At 37.6% G+C, this 15,333-nt stretch overlaps 1 protein-coding gene across 2 annotated transcripts in view; it reads right to left on the minus strand.

Moving 5' to 3' along the window:
- Positions 1–15,333, minus strand: part of KCNQ5 (potassium voltage-gated channel subfamily Q member 5) — a 262,179-nt gene that overhangs the window by 56,623 nt on the left and 190,223 nt on the right. For both annotated transcript variants that reach the window (XM_085217795.1, XM_085217794.1), the window contains exon 3: positions 13,299–13,425. In XM_085217795.1, coding sequence (XP_085073921.1) covers positions 13,299–13,425 — 127 coding nt within the window. The remainder of the gene's footprint in view (positions 1–13,298; positions 13,426–15,333) is intronic.

Consider the following 15,333-nt stretch of genomic DNA (forward strand, 5'->3'; position numbering starts at 1 on the left):
ATGTTTTTGCCAGGTGGCAGTTCCTTTGCTCTGTGAATAGTCCCATTGCTACAAAATCAGAGGGATATTTCACATAGTTAAAGCAACAAAATCTGGCCTAACATGGGTTGAACTTCCAATGACCCCCTCTAAACATTAACCTCAGAAGTCAAGAATTTTCAATATTTTTATCTTAAAAAGATGCAAAATCTTTATTGGAAAATAATTTTAGGATTGAATTTGGAATTAAATCTCCAAATAGAGAGGCAATCGATACCATAATAAGAGAGCTGATGGATGTTATCATAGTTTTTTAATTGTCGCATTGGAAGGAACAGCACTATTGATAAAGCCCAGTTCATTTTGTAGAAGATTGTCAAAATCTGCAAACTGGATTTTTGGAGACTATTCTGGAGACATACAGTCTTCTTAGGTTACCTGAATTTGCCCTCTGAAAAATGATATGATGTTGTTTTTAATCCTATAAAAAATCATTTTGATGTCATCCATTGAATTATATTGCCTGAACATCTCTAGAGCAAATGGGGAGGGCAGGAAACTCCGTTCTGCACTTCCCACAGAAAACCTGAGCAAATTTGCAGAAATAAGATTTCAGCTTTGAAACAAACAAACAAACAAACAAATATAAAAGCTTAACCATCATCATTAACAATAACAATAACAAAAAAAAAAAAACAAAAAAAAAAAACAAGCAATCCAAGACACTCTTGAGTTTTGAATACACTAAAAATAATGGTGCTTAATATATTGAGTCCTGGCAGAATTTGCTTTCAGCAATGTCTGAATATAGGCTTTTCTTTTCTGGTCAGAGACCAGATCTCTCTGCTTGGATGCCAGACAGGTTATGATTAATCGTCACCTACTAGTAAAAATAATTGGCAGGATATCTTCAGGAAATTCTTGGGATAGATGATGCTGATTTTTGCAGATGTTGTTGTCACTCCAGCCAAAAGGTCTTTGGGTTTTCAAATATATGACATCTCTGGATGGAAACTGTCTTAATTATCCTTGCTGGCAAAACATGTTGGTGATTTTGCTTCCTGTTGTAATTGTTTTTCAAGATGTGAAACTACTTGATATTTTTAGAAGGAAGAAAATGAAATAGGTTTGTCTACCAAGATCCTTTTCAGAGATAAACAGATGAGTGTGAAAATTGATTTTTATTGCTGTAGAAAAACAGGAAGACAGGACTGCATGGCAACAGTAGACAGAAAATTAAGAAGTTAGACAAACGTGTAATACTCTCTAAGCACTGGAGTGAAATTTAAGAAAAACAGAAGTAACAACTTCTACTCTACTGATCTTTTTCTTCTTCCAACAATGGTTACATTAGTCACCGGCTTTAATTCTAAGCAGTGCACTAAAGCTGATCTATGCGTGCAAACTCAGGTTTTCTTACTCATCAGCTGAGCCTTACCCCAGAGACAAGATCAAAAGAGACTAATTGTCTTGAACCTTTCTCTTCATCTCTATTTTTCATTTGCAATGTACTGGAATCATATGAGTAAGCAAATTATTTTAATGTGAAATGAAAGTGGCTTCCTGGAAATACGGACATTTCTTTGGAATACAAGTTATTTTAACAGAGCCAAAGTCTGTCTGTTTAGACAAGCAGCTCACCAGTATGTAACCTTATATTTTGTGGCTGAAAGAAAATAGTAGGAATTGATATTACTTATGATAAATTACATTAGAATTTACAACATGCATATAAAATAACACATGGTGTTATTTATATGATGTATAAAATCTAGATAATAATGAAATAATAAAAATGAAGTGTAACAGTATAATACAAATAAGTAATATTTCACGTATTTTCAGTGCCATGGAAAATAAGCACAGTTAACAATCTCAGGTACAGTGTGGAGCCAGGAGTTGGACTTGATCCTTGTCTGTCACTTACAACTCAGGATACTCTATGTATGATTCTATGATTTCAGGTTGTGGCCCAGGCTTCTATATGCATCAACAGAAAATAAGAAGGGAAGTGGAATGGGGAAACACAAAACAAACCTGCTATAAAACTGCTGCTAAACATTTGAAAGCTGGCTCAGCATTTGAAGTATTTTTTCACTCCATTCTAAATAAAAATGATTATCTTAAGATTTCTTGCTTTAACCACAGGAAACACACACTGTTTCTAAACTAGGGAGGAGATTATCTCAAGTTTTCTCTATATACAAATACCCCAAGCAGCATCAGTGAATCCCTTTCTTCACAGGCATCTTAGTCTATCTTTGCTACACCTTGAATAAAACCCTTTGCCATACAATGTAGTCATATGTTGCTCCCAAACCAAAGGAAATTAAATTGGAAACAAGTCCAAGTTACTCTTTAGCAAAGCTAACAAAATACAAATTTGGCATCTGTAGGTAAAAAAATTTCTGAAATATAAAAGCAAGGAATATTTCCTAAAAATCAGTATTGGATGTGATTATTTTTTGACAGAAATACAAAATATTCCTTCATAAAGATCAAGAATGAGGAAGATGGGTCAGATTTTTATTTTAACATTTTAAATCAAGGTTTCTAATAAGAAACTAACTTAATTCTCAAACATGGATCAAGTGATATTATTCATTAAGATGCCCATGAGCTAAAAGTATATGCTCACTGCTACTGTGTAAAAGTAGCACATTTTCAAGTCATTATGACAAATGTATAATAAATAATGTCATTTTACCTTTTGTTATAGAGAGCCAAAATACTTCTCAGTGGGCTAAGAATCACAGTAGCTCAACAATGGGTCCAGACGAGGACCACTAAGAAGATCAGAGGGCTGGAGCACCTCTCTGTGAGGAAAGGCTAAGGAAATGGGCTTGTTTAGCTTGGAGAAGAGAAGGCTCTGGGGAGACCTCATTGTGGCTTTCCAATACTTAAGGGAGTGTAAAAACAGAAAGAGGAAAGACTGTTTATGAGGGTAGATAGTGATAGGACAAAGGGGAATGGTTTTAAACTAAGATAGGGGAGATTTAGGTTAGATATTAGGAAGAAGTTTTTCACTCAGAGGGTGGTGACGCACTGGAACAGGTTGCCCAAGGAGGTTGTAGATGCCCCATCCCTGAAGGCATTCAAGGCCAGGCTGGATGTGGTTCTGGGCAGCCTGGTCTGGTGGTTGGTGATCCTGCACATAACAGGGGGTTGAAACTACATGATAATTGTGGTCCTTTTCAACCCAGGCCATTCTATGATTCTATGACTCTAAATACTGAAATTTAAATTTTTGATTCAGTCCAGATAGGAATAATGACATCAAATGTTCCCACATTTCTCCTTTGTAGAGTTAGCAGTTAAGGTTCATAGCACTGTAGAGTACACGCTCTTTCTGTGGACTGAATAAGTACTCAGCAAACATCTTTATAATTATTAACAGCTGGCTCAATAAATCTTAAGAAACCAAGGGCCTCCTGCAAGCTAAGATTAACTTCAATTACCAGCTTTTCATGGATTTATACTTTATTAGCCTTCTCCAATAATTGATCCTAAGGTTATTGATATGCATCTGCCAGAAGGAAGATGGCAACAATGATTCAGCCTGAGCTTTATTTGGCTTTAAGACAGGCCAACAGAAAGATATTTAAAATTCTATCTTTGGCGCTGTTCACCAGCCCAGTTTGTATCCAACCAAGGACACAAACCACAAGTAACACATGCAGCTCCTTTCCATAAATCCTCACTTGCTCTGCTCAGTAACTGCTTCGTGCCAGAGAAATTATGCCCTACAAACACTGGGAAAGCAGTGTTGGCCACTCTACTATGTCTAAGGCTTTCCCCTGCTCGGTAGCAGACCTTCCTGAAAGGGGTGCTGCTGCTGTGGAGGAAAAAACAGTGAAGACTTCTGGAGGGAAAGACAGCAGGACGGAGGGTGAGACACACGCCTGATAAATAACCACACTCATTAAGTCAGACTGTAAAAGATGGGCATAGTTACAAGCAGGAAAAATACAAAATAACTGCAGGCATGGCAAGACGTGCAGTGAGAGAGGACTAAATAATTCAGGAGTAGTTAGTCAGAAGACAAGTATGAGATGGCAGATAGAGGTATGCAAACTAGCAAAAGACAAGAAGGCCCGGTGGATGCCTCCTAGTTACTCTTCCTTATAAAAATGAGATCAAAAGACAATTCATATCTGATAAGAAACAACAAAACATGCAATTAACCTATAAAATTCATTGCCATAGGACGTAAAAGAATAACGAGAGAAAATTAATTGGACTGGATGTTTCACCATGGAGCACTGGAATTAGGTTTTCAAAAATTCCCATATAAGCGTGTGATTGAGCAACAAGTATGAACAACCTGCTCAGGGGATACTGGCAGCTGCTCACATGAAGAAAAATACCAATCTGGGCTTCTGCCTTGCCCAGGCCAGCAGGGAGGCAGTGCTCTCTCTGCACACTGGGCTCTCACAACAAGGCACTAAGAAACGTACAGGACCCACCCTTGCATGTTCCCAGGTTGCATTTAAAGCAAAGGCAGTGCAGCAATACAGGAGAGGAAAGGCCAAAAACCATGGGAACAGAAACTGAAAGTGAAAGCAGACAGACAAAAAACATCAGGGGAGATAAGTGTTCTCTGGGGGAGAGGAAAAGTCTGTAGGTAGAGAGGAAGGGATATAGGAATTTATTCTCCATTTTGCTGAGGGGGAAGCAGGAGATGCTCATGACCTAGCTGAACTATCTACTGCGCGTGCTGAAGGTAGGAAGATGGCCCCTCTGTGTCACCTGGAAGGGATGTGTTTTTCTGAGCCTTCCAGAGGCATGCACCTCTCCCTTCTGACTGACTGATCACAGCTTGCATTCCTAACCTACACAGCCACCCCGAATGGCTGCACAGGCAGAGTGAATACCTCCAGGGACTTCTCAGTTTCCATAAATACAGAATTTACTGCATTTTCCAGACACTTTATCTCCAGGAACCAAGCTGCCTGTATTGGTGGGTGGGAAGCCCATGAAGGACTATGGTGCTAGCAAGACTATTTCTGGAGAATACAAGTGCTATAATCCTGAAGAGAAGCAGGAACGAGCACAGTATTAGCTCCAGCTTTCTCAAATTCTCCCATCTGGCTGGAAGGGGTTGCTGAATAGCTCAGGACTGTATCTGATGGTCTTTGCAACCTGCCACTTTGTTTGGGGTAAGTGCAGTCCCTTGGGCACATCTGAAATGAAGCAGTTCCAAGAGTGGGTCTCAGGAGCAGGCTGAGGTGGCAGAGGTGGGCCTGAGTCATGTGGCCGTTCTATCCTCATGGCTGCTCTCCGAGTGTCAAAGACCCCAGGATAAGGTGGCATGAATGGGCCACTATCCAGAGTTGCCTCTTTCTGTGGTGAGAACAGGTGACTCTGCCAGGCAGTAATAAGCACTTACACTGTTTTGGAACTGATGTGCTGAATTAACATAGGTCTAGTGGACACGTTCCCTAGATTTCCCGTAGACAGCACTGTCATTTCTCAGTGGAAATGTAAAATCTTCACTTTGGAGAGTTTAAGCAAAATCTTAAAGGTAAAAAAAGTGTAATCTTTCTTTAAGAGGAGACTTCATGTTCTAGCATCCTGGTGCTGAGGGGTGAGTAGAGAAGAGAGGAAATTAATATATGCAGGACATGCCCAACTTGCTTTCTAGAATTATGCAAATATTTCTACATAACTGTATTAAACTTAGGATATATTAAACTCTGTTACACAATGAAACAATGTTGTCACATTGTAACATTCTTCCTAATTGCTCTATTTAACACAGCAGCTATAAAAAGGAGAAATTTAAAACCTGTATTTTTTCCTCCTGTATACAAGTTCTTTTATTTTTTTTTTTCAGCAGCAATTTGAGGGCAACCATGCAAGGCACAATCATTAAAGAGATTGTTGTAATTCCCACTGGACTATTGTGCCCATTAGGCTTCCAGTCCTTTGGCAGTGCTGGTGGCAACACACAGCTCTCCACAAGAACATAAAAGAATGGAAACATCTGTGGAAACCAACATTCTTCAAGCCTTCTAATCGCTTACAAGCTTATTGCAAGGCTGGATGAAGACATCCAGCAATCAATTCGACTATTCTGAATGTAACACTTGGCAAAACTTGCATTTGTAAGCCTGTATCTACAGTCTTCTTTTAGCTCACACTGGCTCATGCACTGATGACCTGAATAGAAATAGATCAGTCTTCACAAAAGGCAGCGATAAAGCCAAAACATTAAGCAGGTAACAAGTAGTAATAATAATGATAATGCAACTCAAACTAAAAGCACCAAAGAGGCTGAAAGTCATACAGCAAACGTAAGACAGAAGCACATTGCCTGCTACTGTATGGTGCAGGGTGAATATAAAAGAAACAAAAGTGTGCACAAAGGTTTGTCACTATACTTCCCCTATTCCCATATTGCTGTGAAACCATTCTAGAAAGATTCCTTCAGTACACGTCATGCAGATAATCCTCCTTAGACTTCTTTACATCAGTGTTCAGAGTGTGGGGATACGATATCATATGAGAAAGGCTGATTTTTTTTCAGCAAACACCTGCAGGAGTAGTTAATTGTGGCTCAAATGAACTGACATTTGTCTGATGTATCGTGCCAAGGGATTAACACTGACATTTATGCTCATATACTGCTTCAGCACCCCTAAATAAGTATCAGCTTGTTGGTATGAGGGTTGCTCTGAAAGTAATGCCGCCTATTATATTATGTTGGTGTATGGCTTCACAGGAGGATGTTGGTGGTATGACAGTAGAGGTTGAATCTTCCCACCACCAATGTTTTATTGCCACGTGACAGATGACAGCAGAGAGGCAGACACCCAACATGGCGTCTGACATGGAAGTGCGTACAAAGCAAACATGTGGAATTGAAATTACTCCATGCATAAAAAATGGCACCCACCAACTTTCACTGACACTTGCTGAACATTTGTGGAGACCAAACAGTGGATGTGTGCACAGTGAAGCTGTGAGTGGTGTGTTTCAGAAGTGGTGACAGTGATATGAAAGAAAAGCCACATTCTAGATGGCCAAACAGATTTTTATGAGCATGGCATCCAGGCTCTTTTTCGCCTCTGGCAAAAATGCATAGCTAGTGGTGGTGACTGTAGAAAAATAGTGTTTGTAGCTGAGAATTTGTTCTATCTAATAGTGTTTTGGTGCTCTTTATAAACAACCATTGTTGTTTCTATATAAATGAATAGGAGGCATTATTTTTGGAACATCCTGTTGTAAGATATTATTCTTTTACATCATTGTCTCAAAGCTTGCTGGGTACACAGACGGACAAGTCCAAGCAAGTCCTGGGCAAGAGTTGAGAAATCCTTTGTCTGGAGAACACGGATGGACAAGGCCAGGGGCAACAAGAGAGAGATCCTGGTGGTGACTATCGCCGCTTCACACAATTCTTGCTTATTTCCTATCTTTTTTATCGCCCTCCTTCCCTTCCCCATCTCCCTGATTAGGATTTATAATAAAATAGTCAGATCAACATTTGAACTGTTGTTTCTTAATCTCATGCCGGGTATACAGATATCAAAAGAGCCTCCTCTCCCTCCTAAAAATTGGAGCGAGACACCTGTATATCACAGAGGATGCTTTTGAAATATGGTGATATTGCAAGCTAGTGATTTCATCAAGAAATTGTATGTATACTACGGACAGAGTAAAGGGCACGAACAGAAGTATAAAATAGCTAATGTCTACTTTAGTAGGATGCTATTATGAATCTCTATGGAAATGTTATGAAATGATTCCAATTTCTGCCTGGAGAGCATAACTCACTGTTACAAAAGCGAAACATTTATAGCCACCGAAGGAGCAATTCTTCTCAAAGAGAAGTCAAGGGAAAGAGCTGACAATGATCACAGATGGGAGTTGCAAGGAATGTCACGCTACCAAAGCAACTGATGTGCAGCATGATAGCTAGAAAGATGCCAAGAAAAATGAGTATTTCCTTGCATGTCAGTTATGCTCTGACATACTATTCCCTCACTTTGTTAAAAATGTGTTTTTTATATGCTATGAATGATGGAATTTAAAAACATATCAGCTACTTTACTGTTTTTGAGACTCCACATGCTGAGGTAGGCAGATAAGCAGCTTTGGTAGAATCATGTCTGCCTCTTAACATTTCACACCCATGCTTATATTAACAATTACTTAATTTTGGATTGGAGGAACATTTACACACATCTAAGGTAATCTGAGCAATTTGTCTACTGGTATGATGAGAACTCAGCTTAGTAAGACAGCACATGAGTACTTCAAATCAAATAAAGAAAAGCAGTGAAAGTATATTTATAGACTGGGCATCTCTAGTAGCAACTAGTCAGTCCCTGAAAAATACCAACAAAATTGAAGATAACAAGTCTAAAATAAGGAAATGTTACCTACTTCTTGGACTGTTAGTTGCTTAACTCTTACTTATTGTAATTTTCCAAGTCATTGAAACTTTATGACTCACAAGAGGCACTGGAAGTTCTATAATATATATTTATAACACACAATATTTTATAACACATAATATATAATAATAATTCAGAGTTCTTATATATGTAGATTTTGTGAGATTCACATATGAGAGATCATAAATCATTTGAAAGACTCCACAAATAATTTACAGAATCTGAATGAATGTGTACAGACTAGTGTAGTGTGTTAATCATATGGTATTGATCTCAGGAGACTTTCCCAGTAAAAATGAACGAATTAGGAATCACTGAACATTCAAGTGCAGGTACTAACTTATATCAGTCTTAATTGGAATGGACACAACCACCTAATACTTGGGAAGATATTTTCAATAGCCTTCTAAGGAAGTAATTCTAACATCACCAATACTTTCTTTATAGTAAGAGGTCTCTGGCTTTTAACAGACAAGCTTTATCATAATGCTATATTTCTTTTGTGATTCACTGCTGTCCTTCACAATCCCATGCTCTAACTCACTTCATCCATTCTGGTGCGGATCTCTTCTAATCCACCTTTTACAAATGTCTGTTCTTTGGATAAGCCAAATTAAAACTTCTTCCACAGAAAATGAGTACAATTGACACAACCAGGTGACAGGGTAAACCACCATCTCTCTCTGGACTAATTAAGAGTTACTTACTGATGTTTGGATAACTTCCATAAGGTTGAGAGATGGTAATTTCCTCCTCCAAATCTGCCCAAACAAACATTTAACTATACTTTATCTAGAATCCAGAAACTGGATTACTAGTTGCTCTAGATGACTGGGAGAAAGGGTCCTTCTTATTTTGATGATAAAAACATCCAGCTTGAATATAAAATAGTTTTCCGTAGAGAAGAGGAATCAATATAAATAATTTTGATTTCAGTTAATCAGTATTTATCACTGAAAAATCATTTCATTAAAAAAAAACAACAAACTCACTAGTCTTACTGACTTCTTTGACCATCAGACACTTCAGCAGATGCACAGAATATGCTCAGCACTCATACAAAAATCTCAGTCCCCAAGACTCATGAAAATGGAATGTGTCACTACCCCACAGCTCCTCAGAGGGAAAGAAAGAAATATAAAACACTTGAGTCAGGTTGCCCAATCCATGTCGGTCACTTCTCTGCTCCACATAATATGATAATGATACTAGCGGTGAAATCAAGACCCATGTCAATTAACAAATATAGGCTGCTCAATTCTTTAACACATTCCAGAGAGAAATTTCAGCATGAACTCAGCAGCAGCAAGGATTGTCAAATATGAGGACATTCCATTAAATATTAGTTTTAAAATATAAAGAGTGACTTTTCATTGCACATAACTATGGCTGCTGAAAGCATCCAAGGAATTTCTCAGTTTCCAGTCTAAACACTACTTTTGTCAGCCGTTTTCTGGAATGAGGAGGGCAGGGTGTTCCTGAGATAAGTTCAATGTTGGACTGGCAGCAGATGTCGGGAGAATGCCCCAGGAAAAACTTTGCTCCTGCTGGAACTTGGTCTGGTTGGGATATATAATGAGATGCAATGTGAAATTTGTCTCTTTGGTCAAGCATATACTTAATTACAGACCATCACTGGGTTATTTAAAGTTCAAATTATAGTAGAAAAGGACTGTTTATATTGTTTATCATGAGCAGCACATTTACTATCTGGCTGCATTTAAACAGGATTATGTATCTAAATACCAAGGCGACAGGCACAAAACACATCATGACATAAAGACATTGAATTAAAATAAATTAAAGTTTCAACAGATATTGCAACACATTAGATATGGATTTGTTTATAAAAATCTGTCAGAAGTACCATACGATGGCTTGTTACCACTGTAATTAACAAAAAAGAGATCCAATAACATACAATTGCCACTGCTATCACTTAATGCTCTGAGATGTGGTTTGCCAGCCATGAAGTTAATGATTACAAATAATGAACTTAAGCTTCCTGTTGGGAATTCGCTCATTCTGCATCATCAACAGAATGTGAACTTGTGACATTTCCATCCTGCTATAGCTTGACAAGAAGTAAAATAGAAGCAGCTGTGGGGAAACTACTAACAGACTAACCGAAATCCATAAAACACTTTACTAGCCTGGACTTTCAATAATTGTAGTTATCCTGGAAAAATGTTGTATTACTAGATGTGGGCTAAGTTAAAGTTTCTGAAAAAATTCTGGAATGAGAGTTTCAAAAACCAAATTTAAATTGAGAATTTGTGTCATGCTGAGGCTTTGAAATTCTGTGCTCAAGTCCTGCCAACTACACAGATGGCCTTCAGAATTTTTTTTTCCATAACTGACACACAGCAACAGTGGAAGAGCAAATGAATTGCTACTGAAGACAGAAAAATATTATCTACAATAAGGAACAGCTACCTTCCTCTTAAACCACGTGTAATAGAGATCATAATAGGCACAAATTTATGAGAAAAACAGCAATTGCTAAGTAAAGACTGTTATAAACTAAAAGTGTTTTCAGAGCCCAGCAAAACAAGGAACATATTAGGTGCAGTTACTTTACGAAAGTAAATTCTGTGCAGAAGGTTAAAATAGTTGGGAAAAAATGTTTGATTGGAAAAACTATTCTCCTCTGCTATGGGAGATCCTTTCTCAGAGCATTCAGATAGCAAAATAGTGAGATATGCCACACTACTGAACCACAACCAGAGCTAATCTCCTGTGGACTTCGTAATTAGCAAAAACATAAAGGACCATCAGTACCTGACTGCTGCTTACTACCACATGTAGCAAGGGGCTATTGCTATCTTGGTGCCTTTTGCACCATTCTCAGAAAAATTATTTAAAGGCTTTTTTAAAGGCCTTTGCTTAAAGTATTAACTGATCAGCTGATAACGTCATATGTATGAATGAGATATTTCAAAGGAACTGGGCAAGACAGAGGGGAAAGTTGATAGCAAGAGCACAAAGAGAAGTCTGGGAAACTCTCCAGAACAGATCTACTCATTAACACCTTCCACATCAAATATGAAGTGAAGTCATATTAGGTCTCAGCTATCCTTACAGCCTCTCTTGGTATCAGGGTCCAGAGAGGAAAACCTTAGTAATAAATTATATAAATGAACATTCACTCCCATGAGTTCATAAATGACGTACACAAGGATATTTAAAAATAATAACCCCACTCTTATGAAAACAGAACTGTAAGAGATCATATGTTTATTCATCCCTTTTTCCTACCAAAGAAAACTGGATAGATTTGCTTAGATCTAAATGAGTTAAGTATTAATCTTAACATAGCCACAATTAATGCTCAGTCCCTTAGAATTTCCATTTCTCCACTAGCAGTTTCACTGCATGTTTCTGTTGTGCATTTTTTGTAACTGAATTAATGTGAAACATGGTAAAGGTGTGGTATTGTAAATTGATAGGAAAGGTTGAAAACAGAAATGAACATGCTGACATAATGTTTCATTAATCCCATCCTTTGCTTTTTCTCCATGATCTCCCAATACATTAACAGCCAAGTTCTACTCTGGTTCTGTTGGCTTTTTTCCATAAAAATTGTTTTTCCCTTGCTTCTCATATTTTCATTCAGTTCTTATTGGTTCTCCAGCTACTTTCTGAACTTTTCGTGTCTACCAGCTTATTCACTGCTCAACCCACCCTTCCAGTGTACGTGCACTGAAGAAGGTCCCACCACAACTTTTAACTAAATCAGCGTCTCCTCTCTCTACTTTTGATATTTAAATGATACAATATGTAATTATTACTGACCTATCTCACTAAGCTTTCAGTGCTCTCTTCTTAAGTAGCTCTCACTCCTGATATTTTTGAAATGTTTCCTTCCTAAATAATGATTACCTTCCTATCTCCTACTCTGATCCACATGCTACAAAGATTGAGCTTTGCTGCTTTATTTGCCTCTAGCTATTCTTCAAAGCTATGAAGCCCATGGTGGCTTCATGTGGCCTCTGTAGGAGGACTGCACTTCCAGCACATTCTGACCGCTAGTTCTATAAAACACCCCCATTCTCACGTCTCTCTACTATTAAGAGTAACTTGCTCTCTGTACAATTTCTAAAGCTGCTACTTTCGTGAAGAAAGACACATTTGATGTAGGGGCAAGTTTGTGAGACCTGGCATCTAATGATCCTGGGTAAGATAATGACACATCTTCCTTATTGTCTGAACAAAACAAAGCAGATAAATTAAAGGTTGCCGAGAAGAAAGATGTTTAGAGACAAGCTGAGAAGAAGCTCAGATCCTGAAGTTCCAAAGGTGTTCTGTGAAAAGCATTGCCTCCATATAATTAGAAAAACAATAAACCATCAGATTAATTTGGTTAGACATTTGTGATTTCTACTTTTATTGGGAAACTCATTTCATGCAGATTATTTTTTAAAATAAGGATTTGACTAGTTGTTAGTCTATTTATCATTTACAGAAAGAATTTCTAGAGCAAAAGGGGAAAAAGAGACTCTTGGAACACCTGCAGATACTATATCCTATGCAGAGAGTTGCAATGGAGTCTTGGCAATGTTGTCAGAGGACAGACCGATATTTGTTTCTTGTTAGGCTTTCAAATTCAATTAAATGGACAATTTTCAGTGAGATCAGCTCTCAGCCCTTCATCATTCCAATACACAGGCCAGGTATATGACAAGCATTGGCAAATCTCTTCTGGAGAGCATAAGAAATACACGCTGACTGGTAATTAGGGACCTTCTGATTTTATATCTAGAAATTCTTTGGGTGGATGACAGTTGACGCACAGCTATTTTGGATTTATACCTGGTGACTGTAAACTACCTGATTCCAATGGTTTCAATTTAGAAGCAAAATAGAAGGGAGGGTTTTCATTTTTATGTTAAAATAAACTAGAGCTGGGGCACTCACCTATTACACAGAACGGTTTCCTTGCAAAGCGCAGTCTTCCTTGCCATCCTCGGTATCGACAACAGCATCCAGCAGACCAGATACGAATAATAAATTCCAAACCAAAGACAACAATCATGACAAATTCCTAGAAAAGACAAATAAGAAAAATGTCTGTAACAGATAGCCAACACAGAAGCATTAAGAAACACTGTATGTGTCTAGCAATCCATCTTTATCACCAGAAGATCCCAAAGCCATCCTGAGGATCCTGCTCCTCATCATGGTTCCTGGAAACACAGACCCCAAAGGTTCCTGGGGAAGCATCCAAATCTAACATGCTAAAATCAGCTACTGAGTATGAAACACAAAAGGGCTACATCCTACACATGCAATATCAACTCAAAATTCTCCAGAGAATTTTGGAAACTGAGGATCAAACCACAGGTGCTTCACATAGCTAGGGAGATATTATCCACGCCCATGTTCTTATTTTGAAGGCTGAAAGTTGTGGTAAATATTTCTTCATTATACTCCACAATAACACTAGATAGGTGAACTGACTGAGATGATGAAGAAGCAGTTAGGGAATCCATTTGTTCCCAAGAGTAAGCTAATACATGCAACTGTAATTATATACAATGAGTATGTAACTGTTTGTAAAATAGCAAATAAATATTCACAATAGGCATAATTTTCCAAGTTTTGGGAAACATCCAGAAGTATTTCCCTCTTTGCCTAGACTGCATTTCTTTCACGTTGAATCTTCTTCAATACTGTTCATCTCAATAGCAGCAACAAGTTAATGGAAAAAAAAAAAAAAGAATCAGTACAACAGTGAGATTAACAGAATTTTAGCAATAAAGATTGGAGGATATTCAGCTCTATACCTTAAGGAAATCTGAATGTCAATAATATGCAGTGATACAGTATCTACATACTGGTTCAGAATTATTAATTCTGATATTATTCTGGAATGCCATAATAAAGTTATAGGTTTTGAAAAGATAAAATTTGTGTGCCAACAAAAAGGAGAAAAATACTTGAAGGAGGTTCTTAAGCAGTTCATCCAGAAGAGGATGAAAGCTGTTTTTTTTATTAGGCAGCTGAATGCATTTTTACATTCAGGAGAAAGCTGCACCTTCAGCCAAATAATTTGTTATTCCTACAGGATGAGGACTACTGTGGAAGCAATGAGAAAACAATGCAAATAAATTAAAAAGGGGAATGTTTACAAGGGTAGGGATGATCCAATATTGTCTTTTCCTCAATAAAGCACTTGGATGTTTTTAGACTGTAAGATCCTAAAATTCTGGAAGCCAGTAAGGCTGCAGAGATCACATATATCAACTCAGGCACTAATTTACCTGAACTAATGACAATATTAATATTTTTTTCATATGCAAGCTTATGATTAATGGGAGTACATTAAAATATTCTGAATTTAATTTGCTTTTGCCTCTCGATATCATAGAACAATTTGAAAACATAGTATTCCATCTTAAAATAACAGCTTGTACAGCTGCATTGCACTGGAAGATTTTTAGGCCCTCATTAGTGTCTTCATTTCCAATTCTATGAATCCCATACTGAATTCATAAATCACAAAAGCAAAATGAGATCCTTTTGCTAAAATGCAGCTAAAGAAAGTGTTAATAGTATTTTTGGAAGAAAAGAACACAGGGAAAAATGAGTGTGACTGCTTAAGATTTTCTTTTTATTCATCTTTAGCAAACTTCAACTTAATTCCAATGACTGAACTGTTGCACAACTTTAGAAAGGATTATATATAAAGCTGGAAAAGTTCTCCATATAGCAGCTGTATTTCGTATCAGCTGCCTACCGTGTGGTGCATCGCCGTGTATGAAATTCTGTGTGGGCCAAGAATAAAAAGGATAAGAAGACACATTGAAAAAAGAAAAGGGAAGTTGTTTAACTACCACTTTTAAAGTGTGAACTGTTGAATCTGGTTTACACATTGTTAGATGATGTCTCTGAATCTACAGGGGTTGATAGCATGTGTCCATACCATTTGACATCTGATTTTCTGAGAAGT

The sequence above is a fragment of the Meleagris gallopavo genome, chromosome 2 (genome assembly GCF_905368555.1).
Source record: "Meleagris gallopavo chromosome 2, MGAL_WU_HG_1.1, whole genome shotgun sequence".
NCBI classification, from domain to species: domain Eukaryota; kingdom Metazoa; phylum Chordata; class Aves; order Galliformes; family Phasianidae; genus Meleagris; species Meleagris gallopavo.